At 57.7% G+C, this 27,305-nt stretch overlaps 1 protein-coding gene across 3 annotated transcripts in view; it reads right to left on the bottom strand.

Moving 5' to 3' along the window:
• Positions 1-2,235: 2,235 nt before the first annotated feature.
• The window catches only part of TMEM104 (transmembrane protein 104), a 60,981-nt gene continuing 35,911 nt past the window's right edge, over positions 2,236-27,305 (bottom strand). For all 3 annotated transcript variants that reach the window (XM_058705041.1, XM_058705040.1, XM_058705039.1), the window contains exons 9-10: positions 21,359-21,452; positions 2,236-6,256 (exon numbers count right to left, since the gene is read on the bottom strand). In XM_058705041.1, coding sequence (XP_058561024.1) covers positions 5,496-6,256; positions 21,359-21,452 — 855 coding nt within the window. In that variant the 3' untranslated portion in view covers positions 2,236-5,495. The remainder of the gene's footprint in view (positions 6,257-21,358; positions 21,453-27,305) is intronic.

The following is a 27,305-nucleotide window of genomic DNA, read 5'->3' on the forward strand; positions in this document are numbered from 1 at the left end:
ATCTGGGCAGCAGAAGCCGCTTGGTATTCATTGGCTCCAACCCACCCTGGTGCTGGGTGTGACAAATGTGCTCAGCATGGGGACTCTGGTGGTGACGGATGGAGTTCATCCTTCAATCTCCTTGAAAAGAGAGGCTCATGCCAGGGGCTGTGGGTGTCCTGCTTTGCCAGGGGCCCACCTGGAAGCCTGACGGTGCCATAGTGGGAATGGCAGAGGGAAGTCTGCTGTGGGCAGCCTGTTGGGCTCTCCTGGGCCCTGGCTGGCTGTATTCTCTCCGTGGGGGATGTGCAGGGCTCCGAACTGCCTGCTGGCTCTGGAAGCTTGGCACAGGTGGCTTCCGAGGTCAGACACAGCTCAGCCTTGCTGGTGCTGGGACCCCTGGGGGGGGGGGGGAGAGATGGTCAGAGAATCTTCTGGATGTGTCAGTCCTTCACCCTCCCTTTGGGCTCCCAGCCCCACCTCCTTTCTCTGTCACATGTCATCAATCCTGGACCATCTAGAAAGATGGCTCTTTTTTACAATTTCCAAATGCTTTCACATCAGTGGTGAACATGTAGCCCCACAATGACTCTGTGCAGTAAGCACTCATTCTTCCATTCATTCCACAAACACAGTAAGTGTGATTGGTGCCGTCAGACCTTTTCCAACTGTGAACATGTAAAGCCTGAGGCCTTGCTGTCCTTGACAAGTTGGGTGAGGCAGGGCAGAAATTACCTCCATGTAACAGGGAGGAGGTCGGGGAGGGCAATGCTGAATGCCAACAGCATGTGCAGCCGCTGCCCCATGTCCTTTCCCATACATCCTTGCTGGATCCCAGGAAGCTGGGTCTCCTTTCCAGTCTCCAAACACTCCACTGCTGGAAGTGGAGTCATGAAAACTGGAAGTTTTTTGTTTGGTTTTAGGCATGAGAGCAGCTGAGATGCTAGAGTGGGGGGAAATTTCTAAAAACCCTCCATTTGTGTCTGGAGAGCTGGACTATGCCAAGAATGGGAGGCCCTAGTCCATTAGTCAAGTTCATGTCCTCTGCCCTATAAGCTTCATGGATCCAGGTCCAGAATTGCAGTGGGGAGGGTGGACCTCAGACACAGGTGGTAAATGTGGGTCTAGGTGAGTGCTCGAGGCCTTGGAGGGGGGTTTGACCTTGAATGCAGCCATTGGTGGTGAGAGAGTTAAGCCCCTGGACCTACCAGCTCCCCCTGGACCTGACCCCTCCCGCTCCCTGAATCTGAGTGCAGCTCTGGGTGAAGGGCTGCAGCAGGTAAGCCAGGAGGAGTCTTGAGATCCAGGCTGCTCTCCGCTCACTGCCCAAGATCATTAATAACCAAGAACTGGAAAGATAATTAAAAGCCAAACATGGAGCTGAGCCTGTTGCTGACTGGCTCCAAGGAGGGGCCCATCCTGCTCCTGGAGCCAGGCTCTAGGCTGCCTCATTCTTTCTCTAGGAATGTCTTCTGGGGAGAAGTGGGCCCCACAAGAAGTGGAGGCAGGGAAGATGCCTACTGTGGGTTCAGACCTTGCTTGGCCTGGCTCCCCAGCCTCTGGCTCAGAGCCATGATGCCCTCTGTGCCTCCACAGAGGACCAAGGGCCCTGCACTATCGAGAAGAGGGCAGAAAGCCTGGCGGGGGGAGGAGGGAGCTGTGTCGCAAGGCCATAGATGATTAATCATCATAAACAAAGTCCTGACTGTGTAGCAGAGAGCGAGCTGAGTCCACCCAGACGCCAGGCACCCGGATGCTGGCTTCTTTGGTGGGAAACAAGAAGGGGGCCCTCGGTCACCTGTCTCAGTAGGAGGAACTCCTATCTCTCTGCTGCTGCATGGCTGTCTCCTCGCCGGGCTTTACTGAGAGGCTCGTTGTCCACACTACCTCTCTCCTGGGGCCCGTGAGCGGGCAGGGAGCAAAGAGCTTAGCAGGAGGTGGGTATGATGGCCTTGGTCAGGATACCTGGGCTTTAGTCCCAGCTCCAGAAGTCTCCAGCAGGGCCTGGGTTTGGCTCTTTGAAAGTGTCCTTAGGCTCCCTGGAGCCAGAGACCACTTTCTCTCCCAAAGCCCTCCGGACCCTGAAGCATTCAGACCAGTTTCTTGTTTCTGAATTGTAGCAGGCAGTTGCTACAATTCATCAGGTGGCTATGAAACCAACCAGGTGCCTGGGGACCCAAACCGGGGTCTTCAGTGAGTCTGGGGCCTGTGGCTACGAGTGTGGTTATGGCTGGCAGTGACAAGGGAGCCAGGCACCAGTACAGAGTAGCTTTATTGAGCACTTCTGTGCGAGGCACTGAGCTCACTACTTAAGTTCCCACAACCGGTCAGTGGCGCAGGTACTATTGTCCCCGTGCTACAAATGACGAGGAAGAGTAGGAGGCTCGCTGCCTGCATGGGGCAGTTCTGCCTTCTTGGTCCATGGTCTTAATCCCCAGATTATGCCAAGGTCCACACAGAAAGCACCCAGCACTGTGCCTGGCACATGCCAGGCACTGAGAAGCTATCACTTCTCCTTTTCTCCAACTGACACTACCGTGAGCCCCAGCCCTGGGGAGGAGGGACTGAGAACCTCTCCCACAGTGGATCTGTTTCAGGAGACCCAGCTTTTCAGTGGCCCTTAGCAGAGCCAACCGGGTGTCAGCCCTGCCCAGGAATCCGACGCTGAGACAGGCGTGGTCTCGGCCTTACACTTGCCTTCAGTCACATGGCCCTGTGCCAGGCCCCTCCCCCAGGACTGGTTTCTCATGAGGTGGGGAGCGGCCCCCATCCCCCCCCCCCCACCACTCTGACTCTAGTTTCTATTGCCGAGGCTGCTCCCGGCCCCGTGTGGTGAGAACAGCTGTGTAGCTAAGGGCCTGGCAAGGTGCCCGCTGCCCACCTTCCACCACTCAGCAGTGCCTCCCAGCCTGTCACCTGCCATCTGCCCCATCTATAAGCCCGCAGCCGCCTCGCTGGCCTCAGGTGAGGGAACAGGCAGGAGCCCCTGGCAAAATGGCATGAGGGAACACGGTCTCCCACCTTGGCCTGGCCTCGGGGTCAGTCTGGGTGAAAGGCGTTAGGTGGAGGCTGGCGGGTTTATGTCCTCCTCCACGGAGACATCTGTACCCAGGTCAGGCTGGGCCGGCATCCTTTTCTGCCCTCCCCACCAGTGACCTCGGGGGCCCATCTGTAAAATGGAAATCAGGAGCCAGCTCGCCCCCCTCACCACACTGACGTAAGCACTTGCAGCCAAGTGTGCCTGACGCACGTGGTGAACAAGCATCATCGGGGTTCTGTCTGGCTGTTGGGCCTTCTCCCCCTTGCCCTAAGCCCCCTGGCTATCAGCAGTAGAGAGGAAGACGACCCCATCTGACCTCCAGCAGGTGAACACGGAGCTGTAAAGGATCCCAGACAGTGGCAGTGGTGAGCGCCCTGGGTTACCGTCAGGGATGTGGCCAGCTAGGGCTGATTCCGCCCCTCTGGGCCTGGGGCTGCCCAGCTTGGAGTAGGGGAACGCAGCCACCAGACTGCACTGCTGTGTGGCTCCAGACTGCCACATTAATCAACCTGGGCTTTATGATGCTAATAAATTTGTGTCCAAAATTTGGTTTGGAGCCTGGGGCAGCAGGATGATTTAATTTGCTTTGTCCTTAAGCAAGAGGGAGTGTAAATGGAGAAGGGTAAGGACCGATGTTTTGAGTTTTCAGCAAACAGCTGGGCAGCTGCAGATCAGCCCAAGCCATGGGTGTCCATCACCCAGGGGCCCTCCCTGCTCTGCCCACCGGGGGTGGGGCCTCCTGGGAAGAAGCCACAATGGTACATGGGGAAGGGTCATCTATTTTCCACATGGATGGAAAATCACAACGTTTGGGGACCGGCTGCGAGATGTGTGGCAGCAGTGAGAAAGCAGACCATGGCCAATCACGACCAGGGGTTCTCACAGGCTGGGGCAGCCAGGGGCTGGGGCGGGGATAGTACTGCCTGTGGACTCCCCAGGTCCTCCTCCCTCTCCTTCGGAGACCACCAAGGGCCCCAGGACACCAGGTGGTGTTGCTCCGACCAAGGTACGAACACTGCGCCATGCAGGGAAGGCTGCTGAGATCCCCTAACGAGAGCTGAGCAAGGCACTAAAATCAAAAGGGGGATGGGGTGGGGGCTTGAGACCCCACCCCAGAGAGGCAGCTCCAGGTCAAGCTGCTTTGGGCTCCAGGATAGGTGGGGCCAGGCCCAGGGTTGGGGGCACGCCAGGGAGGGTCAGGAAGGACCCCCAGGTCCTGAAGCGGAAGGCACATTGAAAATGCAGAGTTCGCTAGTCACCTGTGTTTCCGAGAAGGGCTGGCCCAGCAGGTACATGCATGCCTGTGATAGGGAGGGGACCACGGAAGAGCTGGTGAGGTGGCCAGGAAGCCACCCCTCCTTCCATGAGAACGGTGGCTGATGCCCCATCTCACTCCACAGCACCCAAAGGTCACAGAGAGTATGAACAGAGCACCCAGAGCCTGGCTCAAAAGGGAGCCACGTGAGCCATATTTAGTGCTGGAATGGGAGCAGGGACAGCCAAGCCTGCTCTTGCTTCGCAGACCTGACCTCTGACAGGGTGGGAGGCACAGCCTGCTCACCGCTACATGCCCAGGGTGCCCCCAAGCCACCGTGATGGTGGGTGGGGGTAGCTCCCTTTAGTGGTCCTTATGCACCGCCCCCCTGTATTGCAGGAGACCCTGAGGGCCCCAGTGGGGCAGTCAGGAGAGCAGAGAATCCCTTTGAGGGGTCACAGGCTCTGGGCTTTAAACTGGCTGCCAGGTGGCTGTGCCCCGAGGAAGGACTGCTCCTGCCTGAGTCACCCCTGGTTCAGGAGCTCAGCCAGGTGCTGGCACCCACAGCAAGGGCTCTCAGAGCCACAGTCAAGGGACCCTGGTGCCTATCAGCACTTCCTGTTGTCATCGGGGCTGGCCAGGCCTTCTCTGGGGAGTGGAGTGGCACCTGGCCACTCCAGGCCTGAGGGGAAGGTGGGACCTGCCTGTCACTGGCAGTCCTGGTGGGGAGGAGAGTTAGGGCCTGGGATTTGCCCCAAAAAGGCAGCAGCTACGAGTGGAGTTTTCCCAGACGAGGATGCAGGAGGGGCAGGACAGAGGAGGACGGGATGTGGCCTCTGGTATAAATAATGGGAGGGCCAGCACTGCGTCCCTACTGTGCGGTGGGAGGAGCCCGCTCCTGGCAAGTAAAGCAGTAACCGGTCCTGGAACTGGGACGGCTGTGTGCCCAGGTTGTGCGGCTAGGCTGGCGAGGGGCAGCCCCAGGCAGGGGGCCTGGGAGACAGGCCGCCCTGGCGAGTGAAGCGAGGCGCGGACTGCGTGGGATCCTGGGTGGAGATAAGACCCCTAGCAGGAGACGTGGAGGGTGCCCTCCGCAAGTCTGGCCTCGCCTGCCCCATGCAACCCTGGGAAGGAACTAGCTCTTGGCTCTGCAGGCGGGAAGGTGAGTGATGGGGCCAGAGTGGAGCCCCCGCCTCTCTCGTCACCGGGCACATTTTGCCATCAGACCTTGGTCTCACTGAGGACGATGTTGGCAGTGACAAAGAAGAAGCAGGAGAAAGCCCAGAGCAGCACAAAGCCCACCCAGAAGGCGTGGCGGAAAGGGGACCTGTGCTTGTTGATGGTCCCGTAGCCCAGGGCCAGCTGGGTGTCCTTGCGGCTGTGGTACACCAGGAAGGCGGGAATGACGTACTGGATGCCTGTGCCTGCGTAGGCCCCCGTGATGCCCACCAGGGACTCCAGGTCGTGGGTGCAGAAGGCCACCAGCACCGGGGGCAGCAGGGTGATGGTGGGAAACACCACGCGGTCCACCACCCAGGGGTACGTGCCCCCGTCACGGTGGAAGAGTGTTTTCCAGTTGTTGCGGAGGGTCACGGCGATGATGGGGAAGTTGGTGCTGATGGTGAAGACAGGGAAAAGGCCCAGGAAGAAGCGCACGGCAGCCAGGCTCACGACATCGCAGCGCGCGAAGTTGAGGGTGTACATGTCCATGAGGCTGTCGCCGCGGAAGCAGAAGATGGCGGTGAAGCAGAGAAGGCCGTAGAAGGCGAGGATCAGCACGTAGTCCAGGAAGACCAGGCGTGTGAGGTGGCGCTTGGAAGACACCGGTGTGACAAGGGATGGCAGCGAGTGCTGGCACATGAAGGAGTAGACGCACACCCCAAACAGGTTCCGGATCCCGGAGAAGTCAGCCAGGGGCGGGTGCCCCTCTCTGTGCCCGTTCCCGATGCGGACCAGGGCCAGCACGATCATGATGGCAAAAGCTGAAAAACAAGAGGGCAGTCGGCCAGCTGAGCGGGAACTGGCCCTTCCCTGGGGAGTAGTCGGTTTGGTGGCACCTGCCCAGGGACCAGAGCGCCAGGGGAATCCCGGAGTTCACGTGACCCTGATGACCGTGCTGTGGGGCAGGTCAGCCGTGGCTGCAGACCACGCTACCCCTCCCCAGCGAATAAGGGAATGGATCTCTTGGGGGGCCTGGGCATGAGAGGGGGCTGCGCGGGGCGGTCAGCATGCACCCGCCCAGGCACTGCCCAGCTCCCTTAGGGGGCTTCTCTTGGAGCAGGCCTAGGTCGGAACTTGTGCTCACACTCCCTCCCTTGGCTTAGAGAATGTATGCATGGGGAGTAGGGGCTGGGGGAGGGGGGGAAGGGGCACAGAAAATCTGGGAGGGGGAGTCCTCCTGGGCCACGGGCACCTGCATCTGAGGGGGTGGGGAGTGGGAAAGTGCGCTGGTAGTTCTGCACAGAGGTGGGCACCCAGGGGCCTACACCAGGCAGGAGGTGGGGGGGGGGGGGAGATGGCACCAAGACCAAGGCTGGGAAGAGCTGAGCCCTCTGAGCTGCTGGCGTCAAGGCAGGAGGCAAATGGCACACGGCTCTGCGGTCCTGGGCCTGGTGGCAGCGGTAGGGGACAAGGGAGTACCTCTGACCCAGGTTACCTATAGGACAGAAGGGGGCCTAGGACCATCTGTTCAGAGCAAACAGGGCCCCGACTGGCCTCACCCGGCAGCCTTTTACAACAGCCCTCCTAAGGTCTTATACCCGGAGCCGGGCTCATCGGCTGGGGCTCCAGTACGCAAGCTCCTGAAGGCAGACACACTTCTACATCCGGCTGGTGCCCCTCTGTGTCTCTGGCTTCCTGCATCTGCTATCCAGATTGCCCAGAACCCTCACTGTTAGCCATCGACACACACAGGCACCACTGGTGTCCCCTAACCCCTGTGTCTATTCAGACCAGACCTGATGGCCTCTCTAGCCTGTCCCCCAGGATAGTTAGGTCTCTCATTGGGCCACACGGGAGAGCAGGGAAAGGGACAGCGGGCTGAAAGAGGCCGGTTCCCAGACATGCAACTCTCCTCCCCAGCCCATCACAGGCACAGGGTCCCTCCCTGCCATCCCCTCAGGCCACATCCCACTCCCTGGCTCCCTGGAAGGAAGTGGCCTTTCTCCTGGGACTCACAGAAAGCCGGACCAGTGTCTTCCCACAATGACACTTGGGAGGGCAATGGACAGAAACGTCATCTATCACTTTTAATCAGAAATGTCTGACACCAGGGACAGCAGCCAGGGTGGGTGGTGGCGGGGGGGGGGGGGGGGGGGGAGGGGAAGGAAGAGGCCTGTGCAAATTGCCAATAAAGAAGATGATTTGTTTCCTCTTCAGCCCGCTCTGGCCGCTCCTGACTCTGAGTGCCCCACAACTCTCGCTGCTCAGAGACATGGCCCCTCTTCCTTCCGTGCTCTGGTCGGTCAAGGCGAAAATGGCGACCCAGCCTCTCCTGTGGGGTGTTAGCCTGGAGAACTGCCTCTGGATTAACCCTCTGGAGGGTGGGGAGGGGATACAGGGCAGCCCAGAACCCTGCCAGCCTGGCTCATCCGATCTCTGGAGGTGAGTGCAGGAGGGGTGTGTAGGGCAGAGATCCGTGTGGAAGAACCACAGCACAGAAGTGCGCTGAGGCAGGGTGGAGGCGGAGGCCCCTGTGTGCCAGGGAGTCTTTCTGGTGCCAGAAAGGGTTACAACACAGAGCTTGGCAGTCTGGGGCTGGGGTGGGGGTGGGGGCCTGAGGCCGCCTGGTGATTAGCTATTCAAACTATGGAAGCAACCCAAATGCTCATCGACTGGTGAATGGATAAAGATGTGGTGTATACATTGTGGAACATTAGTCGGTGATCAAAAAGAATGAAATCTTGCCGTTTGAAACAACATGGATGGAACTAGAGTGTATTATGCGAAGCAAAATCAGTCAGAGAAAGATAAATATGATTTCACTCATATGTGGAATTTAAGAAACAAAAAAGACGAACACAGGGGAAGGGAAGGAAAAATAAGGGAAAAACAGGGAGGGGGACAAAACGGAGGAGACTCTTAAATACAGAGAACAAACAGGGTTGCTGGAGGGGTGTTGGGTGGGGGATGGGCTAAATGGAAGACGGGCATTAAGGTCACTTGTTGGGATGAGCACTGGGTGTTACATGTAAGTGATGAATCACTACATTCTACTCCTGAAATCATTATTCCGCTCTATGTTAACTAACTTGGATTTAAATAAAATTAAAAAAAAAAAAAAAGAGGCTGCAGCAGGCGGTTCTGCCATAGGTTGCGCCCCGGGGTCAGCCGCTGTAAGGCAAGATTCAAAACCTGCTCTGCCACCACCATTTCAGGTGTCACCTCGCCACCTGGTGTGACTAGCTTGGAAACAGGCTAGTGGAGAAGCTGGCCCTGTGGCTCGGGCTCGGAGCCCTGGGCGCGGTGGGGGAGGAGGAAGAGGGCTGGCAACTCCCAGTCACTGCTGCCTCCAGCCCTGGATGCTGGTAGTGCCTCTCTGCCCCCCTTCGTCCTCAACGCTACATCTCCGGCAAGGTGTAGGACAGGCAGGCTTGCTGGTTCCAGGGTGAGCGGTCGGGACAGCCCTGACGGCAGGAAGGTGTTGTCCTTCCTGCGAATACACATATTTCTGGAGGTTCCCCAAAGGCAAGAGACGGGAGTTTTTAAAGCACATGAATTCGTGGGCAGCCTCCGCCCCGACAGTACAGCTACTGACAGTCTGGAGTCACTGTCTCGGGGCTGGGTCTTTACGTCAATGACGGCATAGGGCATTTTCTAGAACTTTCAGGATGGTTACAAAGGCATGGCTGTGGGAGATAAGAAAATTTATCTTACAATCTTCTAGCTATAATTAGGTTTGCATCACCATGCGGTCACCCCACCTTGCTGCCTTACTCAAGTCTATTTCCAAAAGTCAGATCTACCTCCAGGGGCTAGATGCTGGGTCCTATCCAGGAACGAAGACATAAGAGGCTCTTGGGAGGCAATTCCAGGAAAATTAAAAAGTGGCCACATCGTGGGGCTTTAGCTCCTGGATAAGGCCCTGGAGGGGACAGTCTCACCTGGGGGCCACCCTGGGTGACCCCCACACCCATCGGCCACACCGGCACTGCTCTGTCAGATGCTCACGCAGCTATGTGACTTGCCAGCACGGGAAAGCCGGGGGGGGGGGGCTTCATTCGCCCCCTGGATCCTGACCAAGCGTCTGCTGGGTGCCAGGCCCCACCCTGCTCTCGGGACACGCAGGCTCCAGTCAGGGGGAAGAGGGCCATTCATCGGAGCAGCATGTGATGAGCACACCGCTCAGAGCTGAGAAGCTCTCTGGAGGAAGGGCACACGATGCCCCGGAGCAGACGCCCCAGGAACAGAGCCTGGGCTTGGAACACAGTGGGGGCCGGCTCTGGGCGGACGAGCCCCGGCAAAGCTTAGGAAGAGGCGGTGGAAGTGGGAGCCACCAGGGACTTTCGGCGCCCCCCACCCCAATCCCTGTGAGGACACAGGGTAGGTGCTAGGCTATGTCCTCAGGAGTGGAGAGGGAAGGGCAAATGTTCTGGCCTGGTCTCCAAGTTGGCAAGTTCAAAAGAAATGAGTGATGCCCCAGACTTCATGTTGTGATGGAGGGACAGAGAGGGAAGGGGCAGGAAGGAAGCAGGAGAGCCTGGTGTGGGTGGCTCTGATCTCAAGGGGTCCAGGACTGGAGGCACCCATCTGGCTATCTGGCCTCTGCCCTTGTGACCACACCCCCCCATCCCTGGCTCCTCCCTCCCAAGGCTGCTGGAGGAGCAGAGCTCCACAGCCATCTCCTAGATTGATGGTCCCATCCCTAGGAGACAGCTGCTCCCCAAACCCATTAGGCCTGTTAATAAATCAAGATGAAATGAGGGTGACAGTCTGTGAGCGACAGACTCTGTCAGGAAGCATGACAGAGAGCAGAGTTCTGAGCGTACACGTTGATGCCCGAGACTCGGCCGGCCACTGCCACAGACACTTGCGCCCACCTGACCGAGGCCGTGTGGGAGGTGTGGATGGACAGAGGACAGAACGCTGAGAGCTCCCCGACATCTTGCTGACCAGGGCCTGCAGTCCCAGAGGGCAGGGATGGCTTGGCTTCTCTCTGACCCTCACAGGCCACGCTCAGAGAGCCCACGTGACCGGACGTGGGTCATAATCCACATCCGCCTGCACTGGCCCTGGAACTCACACTCCGAGGGGAGAGGAGAGGCAGTGAGCTGCCGGGGAGGATTCTGTGGCAGGGAAGGAGGTGAGGGCCTGACACAGGTCACATGAGGAGTGGCTGTCGGCCTTGGAAGGTGCAGCTGCGTGGTGGTGAGACAGGACATGAGCCTTCTCTTTAAACAGTGGAAGTAACAGCCAACGTGAGAAACTTGCACTTGTTCTGAGTAACTCCTGGCTCAGCTGGGACCACCCACCCATCCACCCATTCGACAAAGCTGTTCCGAGTGCCCACGTGTGTCGGCGCTCTTCTGGGCACCTGGGGACAGCACACGGAGTAAATGCCACCCCTGTCCTGGAGCCTACGGCCCAGAGGAACCAACAGGTACGAGTTGCAGAGACAAATTACAACAGAAGAAAGAATTGGCTAACGGCCACATCAGCTGCAGGGGAGGTGAGGAGATCCCTGTCCGAGCGCACCTGGGCACAAGACCACCCGGGGTAATGGGGAGACCAGGTCCCAGGCCCCAATTCTGGCTGTCACAGTCCCTTGCAGCAAGAGGTGGAGAGGGGCCAGAGGCAGGGCCCCAGGGAGCGTTTGTTTCTAGGCTCCCGCTGACGTAGCCAGGAGAGGTGGGCTACTCACATTCTGGCAGCTGCTCGGGGTTCCCGTGCCGGCCTCACCACATCCATTCACCCTGAGCCACAGCCTGGTCCCCTTCCCACACATCCGGTCCTTGGGAGCCCTGCGCAGATGGCTTAGAGAAGACACCTCCCTTCCCTTTCTGAGGAGGCCAGGTTCAAAGTGAATTTATACCATGAATGCCCCGCATGACAATGTCAGCATCCCATCACAGGGACATTGGTGACTTAAGCAGGGGCCCTCTCACAACGTTTACCCAGGCACTGACTCAGCTCTCAAAGGGGTCCGAAGAGAAACACTGCTTTCCAGAGGCAGCCTTCTGCCCCTCCTCTCTTTTGCCAGCAAGAGCCTGATAAGCTGGGGCCAGGAGCTGCGGGGCCTCACGGCTGTCTGTCTAGCCTCACAGCCAGTCTCCTTTCAGAGAGTAGGACAGGTGGGCCAACACCTTTCTGAGCTCCTGCCAAGGGGCAAAGATGGTCCCAATTTACAAGGGGAGGAGTGAGAGATGAGTGCCAGTGCTCAGCCTCCCCTGGCTCCCCGGCTCCTGAGTCTGCAACCTCTCTTGGGCCCCTCGCCCTGGGCCTCATTGGTTGTATGAAGCCATAGATGGGTCCAGGTCTCCCGGGAGCCAGAGCTGACTTGCTCTTGGGACGGAGGTGGGGACAAGCAGGGGTCTGAGGTTGGGACCCAGGGCTCTGATGCATACTTCCTGAGAATCCAACCAGCAACTGTAGTTTACTTCTCTTGGGGCTCTGGGTAGGGGCAGAAATCAGAATGGTCATTAGCCAGCTTTGTCCTCCATGCATCAAAACCCATCCCTGGGTAAGACCCAGCCTCTGGGCCATGGTGAGGCTCCCCCTCACTGCTCTTGGAGCGTGGGTGAGGCCTGGGAAGGGCTCCACTTTCCTTACAGAATGCTGGAGTCTGTGTAGCACTGGCATGAGCTGGACCACCTGCCCTGGCACCACTGGAATTGGGGAACACGGGGCAGGGCTCTCCTTGCCTGGGGGAGGGCAGGGCAGAATTCTCCCAGGAGCCCCCTATCCCTCCCCCAGGACTCTCCCCACAGTGGTGCTACAGGCACCCAGGCCCTTCCGCAGTCAGCTGCTGTATCCTGCCTTGCTTTGGCAGGGTGCTTCCTGGAGAGCTGCTCTTTGAGTCTCTGACCTCTGGACCTGGCCCCAGAAGTCCCGAGGCTGTGCTGTCCCAAATACCTTGCTGCTCTGAGCTCCCTGAGTGGCTCTAGCTCTGACACAGGCGAGGCGGAGGCTATCCATCAAGGCAGCTGTCAGGAGGACGGCACTCTCTTCTCCAAGCAGAGAATCAACATGCCAGGGCTAATGATAATGAATGGCCGTGCTGTGCCCATCATCAGAGCTGGATCCGGGGAGGATCTGGCACCAGCTTCCTCCTTCACCATGGTGCTGCCCTCGGAGGATGCTGGGGCACAGCTGTGTCTCTCGTTAGGCTGGCCAGAGGTTGGCCTGGGCCTCCGGAGACTCAGGAGGGCAGGGAGGAGTTGATGGGGTAACACGAGCCTGCGCTGAGAACAGCGAAAGACTGAGCAGTTTCTGGGCCCTAAAAGCAGGAGCAGGTGACTGGGCATTTGTTCCTTAAGTAACAGGACCAACTGGGAATGGAGAGCTGTTCTGTTCTGCAGGTTCCTGAGACCCACAGGGCTGGGGGTGTGAGTGGAGCTCACCTCTAGAAGCTCAAACGCCCTGGAAACCACCAGTGGGGGAGGGAAGCTGCTGCTCGTCCTCGAAACAAGCTCAGCTTCTCAAGTTACACTGGGTTCCACGCTGAACTGTGCCATCTTGGGTGATCACTGCTTCCATTTTACCACCTTTGAAAACAGAGGTGACCAGGGGCACCTGGGTGGCTCAGTCGGTTGAGCCTCCTACTTTGGTTCAGGTCATGATCTCACGGTTCGTGGGTTGGAGCCCCGCATCAGGCTCTGTGCTGACAGCTTGGACCCTGGTGCCTGCTCTGAATCCTGTGTCTCCCTCTCTCTCTCTGCCCCTCCCCTACTCATGCTTTTTTTTTTTTTTTTCTCTCTCTCAAAAACAAATAAAAATTTTAGGGGCAACTGGGTGGCTCAGTCAGTTAAGCACTGGACTTCAGCTCAGGTCATGATCTCATGGTTTATGGGTTGGAGCCCCACGTCAGGCTCTGTGCTGACAGCTCAGGGCCTGGAGCCTGCTTCCAATTCTGTGTCTCTCTCTCTCTCTGCCCCTTCCCTGCTCATGTTCGTTCTCTCTCTCTCTCTCTCTCTCTCTCTCTCTCTCTCTCAGAAATAAACATTAAAAAAAAATGGAGGTGATCATGGCAGAATCATGGGGGACAGGGTAGGATGGTACAACAAAGCCTGGCCCAAGACATCTCTCAGGAACACAGAAGTCACTTTTATCATTGTAGAAACCGTATCTCCCATCCTGATAACCCTGGTCCTGGGCAGGCAGGAACCTGTCGATCCCCAGTTCTCACATGATTCTCCTTTTGCTACAAGCAGGGGCTGGGATCATACTAGTGACGCTCCCCCTTGCTGGGCCAGTCATAACTCTTCCAGGAACATCCCCTATTCTGGGCGTCTCTGGCAGGGGCATCAGACCTGGGCTGCTCACACCTGCTCTGTGAACCAAGCGGCTCCCTCTTGCTCCACAGGAGGCCAAACAAGGCCAAGCTGTCCCCACCACTCTGTCACCTGTGGGGACTCTGGGTGCGTGCTCTCTCTACCAGGGGCCAAGACTGCAAGGAATGATGTTTGGATTTGGGCAGCTTGCACCAGTCCATCCTTCCTTGGTCGTCACCCTTCCACCTGAGCACAGGCTGTGGGTCTGGGTGGGGCTCCTTTCACGCCTGAGGAAACAGGACATACTGGTCTCTGGCTGGGAGGGGTTCCCTTGGGGAAAAATGAGAAGCTGCTTGCACGGATGTGCTTGTCCACAAACGTCTAGGGCCTGGGTCAGATTTTATCTTAGGTCACAAGACATTCTGTGATTACTGGCCTTGCCTGCAGTAACTCACACAGAGTCATCTGTGTTTCCACCGAAGGGAGGGAATTCAGAGCTGATCTATGTTCCCATGCTGAGCCAGCCCCTGTGCCCTCTGGGGGACTCCAGCTCTGTTGTCCTCATGGTCATTGTCATCATCATCATCACGGAAGCAGAAGAGGACGCCTGGGTGACTAACTTACAGGACTGAGGCTCTACTCTGTGGCAGAATTATTTACCACAAAGAACTCAGAGCAGGGTCAGTCCCTCTTTCCAAGTGTGCCATAAGGAGGGGGCCCTGGGCAAAGGGCAGGCATTTGAGTCTCTAAAGCTATCAGGTCTCAAGTACGAAATCAAGAGTTCTGGCCTTTCCATCCTTCCCCTTTCCACACCCTCCCAGCACAGCAAGTGGCGGCTGGGAGACAAGCGTCTCAATTTTTCATCCTTACGTTGTCAGAGCAAGCTCAGTTCGTAATGGCTGGGACAGCGAGACCATGGGGCCTCTGGATACTAGCCGACTAATCTCCTTCTGAGATTGCAAACATAAAACTTCGGCACTGTCACCTTTCCTGAAGGCCGTTCAGTCCTCTCCTCTTATTGTGGCCTGAAATTATCTCCCCCTCCAACTGCTATGTGGAAGCCCTGACCCCCAAGGAGACAGCTTGGAGATGGGGCCTCTAAGGAGGTAACAAAGGTTAAATGGGGTCATAAGGGTGGGCTCTCATCTGACGTGACCAGCATTCTTCTAAGAGGTGCAAGAGATGCCAGAGCTCTCTCCCTGCCCACAGAGAGAAGCCTCCACGAGGAACAGTAAGAAGGTGGCCGTCTACACGCCAGAAGAGAGGTCTCACCATAAACCAACTCTGCCAGCCCCTTGATCTTGGGTTTCTAGCCCCCAGAACCAAGAAAATAAATCTCTACTGTTCAGGCCTCCCAGCCTGTGGTATTGGGCTATGGCAGCCTGAGCCGACCAAGGCGTCTCCTCACCAGCAGCTAGATACACAGACAAACCAGAATGGAGAAAAAGAGCACGGAGAAAACTAGGAGAGGCCGTGCGCCCACAGGGCGTGTGGTTCCCTGGGTCTGGATGTAAATCCAGGGGCCCCACTAGCTCTGAGACACCTAGGGCTGCCTGTGACGCATGCCTGAGGTTCACTCTGGCCTGTGTGAAGCCCAGTTCTGAGCAGTCACACACCTGCAGCCGCTGTCATTGGTCAGAGACCTCACCCTGCTCATCACAAGCTGGGCCTTACCTCCCTCCCCTTGCCAGTGTCCAGGCAGCTGGCCTGCGACCTCCTGGGTTCGGCCGATGGCCCGGTCAGTTCGCGTCTCAGCCACAAGCAGAGCAGAGCTGTTGGCAGGAAAGGCTGCCCACAGGAGTGGGGGAGGGGGGGGGACGCATGTGGTGGCCTTTGCTCAGGGCCCAGCAGGGCTCTTGGGTCAGTCCTGTTAATGAAAGGGGTGATTTGGTGGTGTGGGGCTGGCTTTCCAGCAAACCTTCACTGGGTGCCCACCCTGCCCCAAGAGCAGTAAGACAGAAACTCCAGCTTCCTTTCCTTGAAACTGACCTCGGTGTTTGCAGAGAGAGCTTTTAGAAAACTGAGGATGAAGACCAAAATGAAACACATACAGAAAGTTTTCCTGGACTCCCTCCACTGGCTGAGGCACAAGGGGAAGCCACATACTTGATGGCCCAGGAAAGCCCTGGACAGTGGCCCAGAGAGGGTAGGCAGGGAGCAAAGGCCAACAGCAGCACGAGACGCTGCAGAAGGCCGAAGCTGGCCGGCTGCTCAAAGGGGGCCGATATGCTGCCTTCATTTTGGGAGGGGGTCCCTCCTGCACCTTTGAGCAGCACTAGTCGGGGGACAGCAGTGAGCGGCTGTGGAGGAATTCACACACCAAGCTGGCATGTTGAGCAAACAGGATGTGGGGAACAGATGGCCCAGGCAGAGAAGACCCCTGGCTGCCGGCGGTGACAGATCAGGGCAGTCCCACCAACAGACACACAGCTGAATCAGTCATGGATCTGCAGGGCGGTCAGCCGAGCGGCCACAGATAATCTGGGGGACAGGTTGAAAGCAGAGCCCTTATGTTCCCCGGTGACGGTCTCCTCCTGGGGACCTTCTGCTTCTCGGGCCACCACCGCTGAGTCCCACCTCTCCCTGCTGGCTCGGTCTGAAGACAAATCTGGGGCACCTGCTGGGGGGAGGCAGGGAACGCTGGGCTGAGGAGCTTCGTGAGGTTTGAGTTTGCCCACAGACGCTCGGAGAGGCTGGCGCCTGACCCACTTTGAGGGGAGCACAGAGACGGGCGCAATACGCACGGCGCTGTTCTGAATACACAATCAGAGGAAGGAGCCCTGTGGGTCCTCGCCAGCCCAGACCGAGGAGGGCTGTTGTGCTTTATTAGAAAGAATCGGGTTTTTAATAACACCAAATGGGGCACCCCAGGCTGAGCCAGCTGTGTGTGTCCCCAACTGGGAGGCGCCCGTGGCGGAAGCTGGTAATGGGGGTTAAAGTAATGATGCTGCCTCGGCCCCTCCAGCTGAAGAGCTCCCTGCCAGGCGTCCCAGGTGGGGACAGTCTAATCATTTGCTTAGTGGCTTAGGGCTCAGACTCTGTGGCCCCAGCTCCTGGGTCTGTGGGACAGCACTTCCGGCTGTATCTCTGCCAAGTGTCCTCAGGCTACTGACCCCTGGCAGAATGAGAGCCAGGACCTAAAGAGGAAGCCCCGGGCCATTCTGTGAGATGTGCCTGCTGCTCCTTTTTCTCGGGCTCAAGCTTCCTTGAAGGCGGTGAGGGTGAAGGCTGGTGGGGCTGCTGGGGTGCACAGGGGACCGGCGCTGGGGTGGGTGGGGGGAGGGCTGACAGAGCCAAATGGCAATGCTTCAAGATCTCACCGCCAGAGCCACAGCTCATTCTGGAGGTGGCTGGGGCCATGTCCCTGATCTCAGGGCCACCGCAGATGATGACAGCAGTCCTGCACACTGTGGCTAATACATGAATGCTGACCCAGGGCCAGGCACTGTGCTAACAGCCCTTTCCACACGATCCCAGGTCCCATCTTATCTTCACGGCCGAGCCCTGCCTTGGCCATGGCCAGACCAGGAGGCTGGCTGAGGCAGGCCTGGGCTGTTGGTGCACCCCGGGACCAAGTTGAAGGGAACAATGGGAGGAGGGGCCAGAGCTGAAGCCCTGGCTCCCGAGCCTGCCACTGATCTGAAGCCGCAGCCCTGGGGCAGGTGACTGGACAGCAAAGGGGGGTCAGGAAGTCCGTGGAGGCCTGAACAGTTTCACCTGCCAGATGGCAACTGGAGACCTTCAGAGGCACCTGTGACCCAGGTCTCCCAAACTGACCAGCCTGGTCTCCCCAGAATTTATTTGGGGAGCAAAAGAGATGAATCAACGCTGGCACTTGTCATGTATGCTGTGACATTTTCCTGGACAAGTGGCTACTTGCAAAGGCCATCCAACCCTTTAAGCCCTTTTCTGGCGGCACGAGAGGCGTCCGGGGCTGATGAACTGGAGGACAGTGTGGAGGAAGGCCTCGAGGAACCAGCCTATAGGCTTCTCAGCCGGTCCTGAGCTCTGGGGGCCCTGCTCGGGGCGGGGCTCCTGCAGTCTTCCCCAGCCTCATTTCAACAGATGGCAGAACAAATTCCTAATTAAGCTCAAGAAAGTTTCCGGCTCAGCACATTTATTTATGATTTTCCGGTCCCTTTGGTGCTCATTCTTCCCTTTTGTCTTCCTAGAACCCAAGTCGGCTTATTGCCACCCTGCGCTCCCGCTCGGCTCTCTTGGACCGTCTGGGCCCTAATCTGGGGAGAGGGAAGGGGCAGGGTGTGCGGGAGTGTGGGAAAGGAGGGAGGGTCTTTCCGGCTCAGCACATTTATTTATGATTTTCCGGTCCCTTTGGTGCTCATTCTTCCCTTTTGTCTTCCTAGAACCCAAGTCGGCTTATTGCCACCCTGCGCTCCCGCTCGGCTCTCTTGGACCGTCTGGGCCCTAATCTGGGGAGAGGGAAGGGGCAGGGTGTGCGGGAGTGTGGGAAAGGAGGGAGGGTCATGGGGGGACACGGCCGCACAGCTGCTTCTCAGAAGCAAGATGTAAAGGAGTTCATTGCAAACTGAAACTTGACGCAGACTTGAGGGGACAAACGGGGGTTTGGTGCTGTTAGAATGCTAGAAAAATCACCTGGGGTGAGCCTGGCCCAGAGGAGAGACCGCCTTGCAAATGCTCAGTGGGCAGAACCCGCCCCTCCCCGCAGTAGAGGCTGCCTGTCCGCTGGTCCTGGGCAGCTCCCTGGGGTTCTGTCCCCTGCCTTGGCTCCTGATGCTGTGTGGGTGCCCGGGGCCATGACGAAGGAAACGCCTCCCACCAGATCCACGGAGGAAAGGGCCCCAGTGGCTCCCACGCCCCCAGCTGGGAATCAAAACCTAGGCTTGGCTACAATTTAGAGTTGACCTAACTGGGCAATTCTTTCACTTCAGAGGGTTCTGTGTCACACAGAGGTTTGCTTTCTAAGCGCAGGGGTCTGACGCTCTCAGGAAGTAAAAGGACTGTCTGCGCAGTCTCCCGGAGCGCTCGAGCACAGGTCTGTGGAGAGGCCAGTGCCATCTGATTATCTCTTGGATCGAAGGGAGAGAAGAGACAAATGACTTGCATTGACAACAATGTCACCATGCAGACACGCGAGTGTGGAGGACCTTCACATGCCGGTCTCTCCCGCAGGCCCTCTCTGCTGACAAGCACTCCTCCCCCCACCGCCGCCCCATCCTCCCCCCCCCCCCCCCCCAGGGCGACCACCACCTTGCTCTGCAAAACGGTGTCACAAGGGGGCAGGACAGCCTGCCATGGTGGGTGGGGTGGGTGGGGAGGTGAACAGAGCAGTGTTCTAAAGCAATCTGAGCCACTGACTGCACTCTGTGAACCTGGTTCTGGGGAGGAGAGGGCTCCAACAGCAGCATGGAAGGGGGAAGGGCTGCTCTGAGAGGCTTTTGAGGTCCCGGGGGCCCTGCTGGCAACAGAAACTCAGTGCTTTCTCTGCAGGTGGGAGCCGAGCGCGGGCCAGGTCTCAGGTCTGGGGGATGTCTCATATCCTGCACACGGACAATCACTCTTTATTTCCTGTCAGCCTCCTCCTCCCGCTCTTGACCATCTCCTTCCTTTTAATGAATGCATTGCTCACCAGACGCAGGAAGGACTTGGTCACGCTCAACAGGCTCAGGGGTGTTTCGGAAGCTATGAACTGTCACTATCTGGGTAGCTCTCTTGTGGGCTGACACGGGGATCCATCATGGTGGCTAAAGCGAGGAGTCCTTCCACCTCTCTCTGCCCTGCCTCTACCCTCCCCCATGGTTGTTGATGCAGCAGGTCAAGGACAGCCAATCCTAAGTGGGGGAGGGGCAAGACTTTCAGGACCTTGGGACCTGCCTGTAGGGAGCAGAGGAGGGCCAGGAAGAGAGGAGGAATACTTTCCTCTGAGTACTGCTTTACTGAGAGAACTTTTCCTTCTGCAGGTCACCGGGGCTTTCACCTACTTCCTAGAAGCAGACTTGTAAGAAGAAGGGTGGAAAGCAGTGGCTGTGATCCCGGCTGATCCCAACTTTGGGAAGCCCTCCTGGCACCCAAAAGGGCTCAATTCTAGCACCATACCCTTGGGGCCAGTGCGATCCTCATGTTCTAAGTAATGAGTTCTTTTTCCCCCAGGTGGTCTTGTTACTTTAACCCAGGGCTTTGAGATGTGTGAATAACATTTGCAAACAGCACTGCACAGGTGCGTATAGGACTGGACCGGCTGAGCAGGGTAGGTAAGGAAGCCCGCCCCATCCAGGGATTGGACAAGTGCCCTCCTGCTCCCTGCACTTGGCTGGGTGATGAAAGACAGGTTTATCATGTTATAGAGGCCTCAAAGTTCACACAGCAGTGATCAGTCCTGCTCTCAATTCCTTGCAAGGAAAGACCGAGGTGGAAAGAAGTTACAGGCTGCTGCACTGGGCTCAAGGCAGGACTTCCCAGTGCTGACCACCATCCCTTCAGAGCGGAGCAGGGGCCTTCCTCACCACGAGCTCCTGGGCAAGAGGTCACTCCATGTGCACGCTTGTGGAGCCTGCCCTTGGGGGAGCAGGGGCCTGTGCTGGATGCCTGCCATGGTCCCTTCCCACGGATATACCAAGACCCCTATGACGCGGTGGCTCCTCACGCTGGGATCCTGTAATCCCGAGTACAGTAGGCGGAACCAGAAGATCGGATGCGCCAGAATTGCCAGAAATCACTGTTATCAGAAGCTGCTCCGTGCTCGTCACGATCTAATCGAGTGCTGGCATGGCATGAGAAACAAGGTGCACCCTGAGTCCTGATGCTGGGTGAGGGAGCAGAGGCAGTGGCAGAGGAAATAGAGAAGAGAGTCAGGAGGGAGGGGACCCGACCCCGGGGTCCTCGGGGACCTCTGTGCCTGGGCAGGTGAGGTGCTGGAGGTGGACAGACTCACTCTGCCAGGCCTCTCCATCACAACAGCAACAGTGTTCTATGCTTTTAGCCCAAAACAGGAATACAAATGATCCTGGAGCATGTGCCCGCCAACAGGGGCTGCAGGGACCCCACACCCTCCGGTCCTGGGTCTAAGGGGCTCAGCAGCATGGACCTTCCAGAATGGTGCGGCGGAATGAATGAGCTCCCAACCACAAACCTGCTTTAGTGGGTGGAGACCCCCAAACTACCCCTGGGGACAGTGGTGCTCTTGTTCAGCAGGGCATCAGTCAAAAGGCATCACGGATAAGGTGTCTTTTCAGGCCCTGCTGGCCAGGAATGCGGAGGTGGCTGCCACAGCCCACTGGGTTTTTGACTGCCACACGGTGCACCCACGAGAAGGCAGAGCAGTGCCGCTCTTGTGGCCTGAGGGAGCAGAGACAGACCCAGGAGTGTAGGAGCCTTGGCCCAGCCTGTGGGTTTTGGTGGCGGCGGGGGGGGGGGGGGGGGGGGGGGACAGCGGCGCGCGTGGGTGTGTGAAAAAGGCTGGGCTTAGCTCTGGCTCTGTCCCCACTATGTGATCCTGAAGTCGGTACTGTATTTCCACGCTACTGAAAAGGTGGGCAGAGTCCCTGCATCCTCTTGGCCTTTAAGAGCCCAAGGAACCCCTGCCACATTCCAGCTATGCCGCGAGGGCTCACACACACTGGGAATGGGTAAGGGAAGGGCAAGGGGAGAAAGGACAGACTCGAGACGTTTCTCACTCACCAACCCATCTCATCAGGGAGGTCAGGATCTGCAGGTACTTGGTCTTCTGGACGTCAAAGAAGGTGAAGGGTCCAAGGAGGAGAGTGAAGACAGCCTGTAATGACAAAAACTAACATGAGGGGGTGCAGGGGCTGGGTGCACGTGTGGGAAGGACACACCACCCACGCAGCCTCTGCCCGCGGTGGGCACCTGGACCCACGAGGCTCCCTGGTGGCAAACAGCATCACGTGGTGCATTCCCCTGGGTGCAACAGAAATCCAGAGCCCTGCCGTCAGCCGTTCCTCATGCCTCCCGTCCAGAGACTACCTTCTGGGCAAGCCCCAGGCGACAACCCAGGGACATTGTCGGCTACTTCTCTTCAACAAACGCTGAGGGTTCCTGGACCAGGCACACAGCCGGGCACGAAAACCAATTCGGTGTGAGACGACAGGGAGATGAAGATCTGAAAGGAAGCCCAGGTGTGCCTCAGGCCCCCAGAGTTTACTGGAAAGAAAGGACTGGGGAGGACGGGACACAGGGGCCCTGACAACACAGCGCTGTGGAGACAACACTGTTCTGAAGGCTTCAGAGGAAAGAAGTCATCAGGATGTCGTTAATCAGCAATGTTTATAACTTAAAGAGAAGGGAAAACCTGGAGAGCCAGAGCCAGTGGCTTCCAGGGCAAATCTCTCAGAGGAACGTCCTGGACCAAGAAGAGAACGGGCCACAGCCAGGAAAACTGGGAGATGAGTGTGGGGCTCAGTTCTCTTTCCCTTTGGAGAACAGGGAAAAGAAATTAAGAAAAAAAAAGAAATCAAGCTCTGTCTTAGAAAACCAGTCTGGGGGAAATCTGAACCCTCTGTGCAAAAGAAAATGGGGGTAAAAGCTGGCACAGCAGAGCTGGGCTGGGGGCTGAGGGAAGGTTAGGATTTCCTGCCAAATTGGATGCTCGGGGAGCAGAGAATTAAAAGCTGCTGGTTGGAGTTATGATGATGGGACCATTTCCAATCTGCCACTTCGGAAGCAGCAGAGGCATCAGACCTTATTAACATTTACACTGCGCCATTTTATCACGTTAATGCTAATGACACTCGCCAGAGGTGCGGCAGGCGGCAGAGGCCCGAATGTGGGGAGCAGAGCCCGCTTTGGGGAGTCGGGCTCTGGCCCTGTGATCTGGGTGAAGATATCACAGCTGCTCAGCCTGGCGGCCAGTCCCCGGCTCCCTGGCTCCCCCGTGACAGGGTGACAGGCAGGCGGGAGCTGGCGGAAGGGGGGCTGTGCCCGTCCCTCCCCCACCCCCAACCCCAAGGAGAGCAGGATGTGGGAGAAGCTGTGACCTCTTATCCAAGTCCATTATCACTGTGAGAATGGATGACACCAAAGACTAAAGTACTGCTTAAGGAGAAGGCTCTAATTAGCTGGGGAACAAGGCCTCCAGGAGGGCTCCAGGGCTGGGAGACTTCTGGAAAGGGCTTTCTGCTGGGGGCCTGCAGCCAGCTCTGCTTCTGTCAGGAGGAGGCGAAGCATTGCCATTAGGCTAGGGGTGCTGGGGGGGGGGGAGGAGCAGAGAGGGGGGAACACGGCGGGGTGGGGGGCGGTGTCCCCTGCAGGCCAAGACTCAGTGAGGCAGAATCACCAGCCCCGCAGAGCAAGCCGGCTTTTGCAGCAGCATCAGCCCGGCGTTTTGGAAAATAACCACTTTAGGGAAACTTCAACAGAATTTCTTTTTTGAAGGCTGGGAGAGGGAGAGTCTTGAGGAATGATCGACAAAGCCACTTGCCACAAATGTCTCCAAATAACCGTGACCTGCCCCAAACTGGACTCCTGGCACATCCAGGCAGGCGTGGGCACTCCACCTCTGACCTGTGATGCCCGCTGGACACGCTGGATGTTTTCTCAGGGTGCCGGCGGGGGTGGGGGGGGCGGGGGGCTACGTGGGAGGTCAGATCTCATCTTTGAAGCCTAAGGAATGGCTTTTAGAGGGTTCTGCTATGTAAAGCCGGGGGGCGGGGCAGTGCAGGAGAACCAGCCCCCACGACGACCGACCGGCAGGGAATCTTGCTACTGCAGCCTGCACAGGTCCCTCCCCAGATGCTAGAGCCCCCTCCCCGGCAGCTGTCTACCACCATCCACTTTCTGCATGAGGACAAGGTTTAACAACACCCTGCAGGGTGGGATCCCAGCCCACCTGAGAGCTTCCCTCTAGTTAAACACATTAAGTAGACAGTCACATCCCAAAAAGGTCGAGTAGGAAGTGTGCGCGAGGTGCCATCTGCGTGATGGGGAACGGGAGTCTAGACGGGCGCGGAATGAGGGTCCACACCTGCCTGGCACTCCCACATCCGGTCCTAGGGACGGCAGTGGGGACTGGCAGCGAGGGTTTCTTCTGGAAGACCCGGTCAACAGCTGCGACACCCACGGCGGGGACGGCGGCTGGGATGTGGTTTCCTCCAGCGCTCAGGAGCACAGACTGACGGCGTCGCTCGGGAAGCACAGGGCAAAAGCGCACGGACCGCCAAACAGCAGACCTCGAGTGGCAGCGAGCTCACGCTTTGTGGGGGGGGTGGCCCAGACGAGACACACAGCACAGGCTGGGCTAATTAAGGAACAGGTGTCCTCTGTAAATTAGTTAGAGCCAGACTCGGTGCCCGCGGGGGCCGGCATCCAGAGCCCGAAAGGACACCGCCGTGAGGCTGCCCGGTCTCTGGGAAGAAAGGGGGCGTGGGAGGAGAGACAGCCCCCGTGTTCCCATGGTCTAGCGGGGACAGAGTTCATCTCTGAATGCTGAACAGCCAAGCGTGGCACCTTCTGTTTTCCCTTTCCTTTTTCAAAAAGAAGAGATAAAAAGCCAAAAGACAGCCTATCCTCTTGGGTCTTCTCGTCTAGCCCATATGACATTATGAATTAGCTGGCTCCTGAGCAAGTGTCCAACCCCCAAATGCCATTGATCAGTTCAAACTCAGACTCTGTTCAAGGACTCTCCGAGCCCGACTCATCACAGGAGGCAGAGACACCAACTGCTGCAGACAGATGCGTTTTGTAAAAAGAAAAAATAAAGAACCATTCTCTGGTTTCTAACTAAATCTTCAAACTGGCCACTGGGAAAAAAGGTCTGAGACAGACCTGAGAGGGTGCAACGGGGGCCGCTCGGGTCTCTTCTTGGGTCGGTGAGTTTAAATGTGCACCTAAGGCCCCACGGCAACCTTGCCAGTCTTGATGGACGCAAGGCAGTTCACGCTGCTAATGAAGCCCCAGCAATGTTTGGGCGTGGCTTTTCCAGTGTCCTGGTGGCACTCCAAAGGTAACACGGCTGCCTCCCTTCTGTGTCGCCCATATAGGTTAAGCACATCACTCACCTCCAGTTGTGCCCGCTCCAAACTTCCAACAACCCCTCACTCCTTCCTTACTCTGTGCTAGTGCCTCGTGACTACTGTAATTTGGTGGCTTAAAACCACAGAAATGTATTTGTCACCATCCTGGAGGGGAAGCGGAGCATACAGCATGGGCTGTGGTGGGGGCACCCAGGTGAACGTCACAGACAAAATGATACCTAAAGTAAGAGGAATCAGGTAGGCAAAGGGCTGGGGAGAGTTTAGGACTATCCCTCAGGGAATCTGCCCCATCCTTCTGACCCTGTCCTCTCCCTCCTGGGCCCAGAGCCAGCTGGTGCCAGTGTCATCTCCCACACTCAGCCCCAGCCACACCTGTATCTTTCTTGTGCAATTCTCAAGGGCTTGTCATTTTGGAGATGACAAAGTCCAATGGCCCATGATCTGGCTCCAGCCATCTTTTTCAACCTTGTCTCTGAAGACACTGCCCCCAGAACCTATTAGCCAGCAGTCCCAGGCTGCACTGCGAGTCTCTGATGTGCCCAGAGCCTCCAGCCATCGGGCCTTTGCTCGGCAAGCTCCACTTCTGCTGGCCAAAGTTCTACTCCTGGTCCCAGTCCAAAGTCCACTCCTGCTCCCAGCTGTTGTCTTCTGCTTCCCCTCCCTGGAATCAGCCATGCCTCCTCCCCCAGGGGTCCTCTCTGGCTCCGCCAGGGTAGCAGCTGCCGCTCCTGCACATCCACGTTCCCACAGTGCTGGGCACGGTGCCCCCCACGGGAGGGCTGACCCGACTGTGCACACCCTAGAGGACCAGGCTGGCAGGAGGCGGCACATTTCCTCCAGAAATGACACCCAAGGACCAGGGAATAGAGACCCAGCCCTCGGCCTGCCAGAGGCGGGAAGGGAATCTGCTCCTTAAAACCAGTCTGAGGGACGTGGGAAAGGCTGGTGTGGGCTGCACTGGGGGATTCCCAGCACGGGACGGTGGCTCTGCTGAGACCCCGAAGCCCAGATGCTCATGCCCGCACGAGCTGGCTGGCATCCGGGAACGGAAGGCTACCCGCTACCTCAGGCCGCCACCTTCCTGCTGGGAGTGGTTCGGAGCTATGTGAGCAGCCAGGCCTCAGCCACGGAATGGGAGAAAACACCCGCCACTCAAGACAGCGGGTCTTTGCCTCAGAAACCCTCGAGTCGGAGCGGCCGAGGCTGAGCCACAGTCACCACCTGCCTCCGCCGTCTTGAGTTCTAACTCCGCAACCCACTCACAGAGGAAAGGCTCCCCTGACACAACTCCACCTTGTTTTGCCCACAGAACGAGCCCAGGGCTGGCTGCAGGTCATGTCCTTTGCCAAGTGTATGGGACGGGGAGGCAGGAGTGGGTGCGTCGGTGCAGGAGAACAAAAGCACGGCAGCCTGATTGCCATCTCCCCGGGCCCAAATCCTCTGCAGGGTTAGCTGGTCAGGGAAACCACGTGGATGTTGGAAGCTGCTGCTGGTTCCACTCAAAAGCCCGTTCCTGCATCTGGTTGCCGTGTTCTGTCCCATCAACCGCTGCCTCATGTCCGCGCTGCCCTGTGAGACGTCACTCCCTGATGCCGCAGGTTTGTGTCACTTTGCAAAGTGTGCTTGCACGTGGGGGCGCCTGGGTGGCTCAGTCGGTTAAGCTTCAGACTTCGGCTCAGGTCATGATCTCGCGGTTCGTGAGTTCGAGCTCCATGTTGGGCTCTCTTCTGTCAGTGCAGAGCCTGCTTCTGATCCTCTGTTCCTCTCTCTCTCCACCCCCTCCCCTGCTTGCGTTCTCTCTCTCTCTCTCTCTCTCTCTCTCAAAAATAAACATTAAAAAAACAACAGCAAAAAACAAAGTGCTCACACATGCGGTCTCGTGTCCTGTTCCCGGCCATCTGTGAGGTCACCAGGCAGGTGACGATGCCTCATTTTAGCGATGAGGGGGCTGAGGGACCAGGGAGGTGTGCAGACAGTACGAAAGCGGCGGGGGTGGGGGTGGGGTGAGGAGCGGAAGTCTCCTGACCCTGTCCCCCCAACCGCTGCGATCCCTGCACGCCGCATCCTGTTGGGCTGTCTTTCCAGCACCTCCTATCCCCACATCACACTACTAAGCCTCATGCCTTTACCCTTGTGATTCCACCTGCTGGCACAGAACTCCCCTTTCTACCTTCCTCACTCCCATCACCTTCGAAGCTCTGCTGGGGGGCCAGTCTCCTCCACAAGTTCCTCCTCCCTAGGGCCCTTGCCTGGATTACCAAATGCACAGTCAGTACCACATTACCGAATTCTGGTAGGTTCTGAGTTGCTCCTTTCTCATGGGTTGATTTTCTCAGCCGCCCCCACCCCCAGCAGAGTACCAGCACCATGATGGCAAGGACTGTGTCCCTGTTCGCCCCAATACCTAGGAAGGCTTGGTACACGTGAGATGCCCAGTGAGCATCTGCAGAATATGGTGAATTTGGAGGAGGCGGCGGCTGGTGGACAGGTGTTACCTTGCAGTGGAAGAAGAGGCAACCCCGGCCTTGCTGACTTGCCTCGTACCCTCCACCGGTCCCTCCTGCCACTGGCAGCATCTGAGCAGAGTGCGTGGCACACGGGCAGGCAACTAACCCCCTCTGCCTGAGAGCGGTTTA

The sequence above is a fragment of the Neofelis nebulosa genome, chromosome 16, assembly GCF_028018385.1.
Source record: "Neofelis nebulosa isolate mNeoNeb1 chromosome 16, mNeoNeb1.pri, whole genome shotgun sequence".
Classification (NCBI taxonomy): Eukaryota; Metazoa; Chordata; class Mammalia; order Carnivora; family Felidae; genus Neofelis; species Neofelis nebulosa.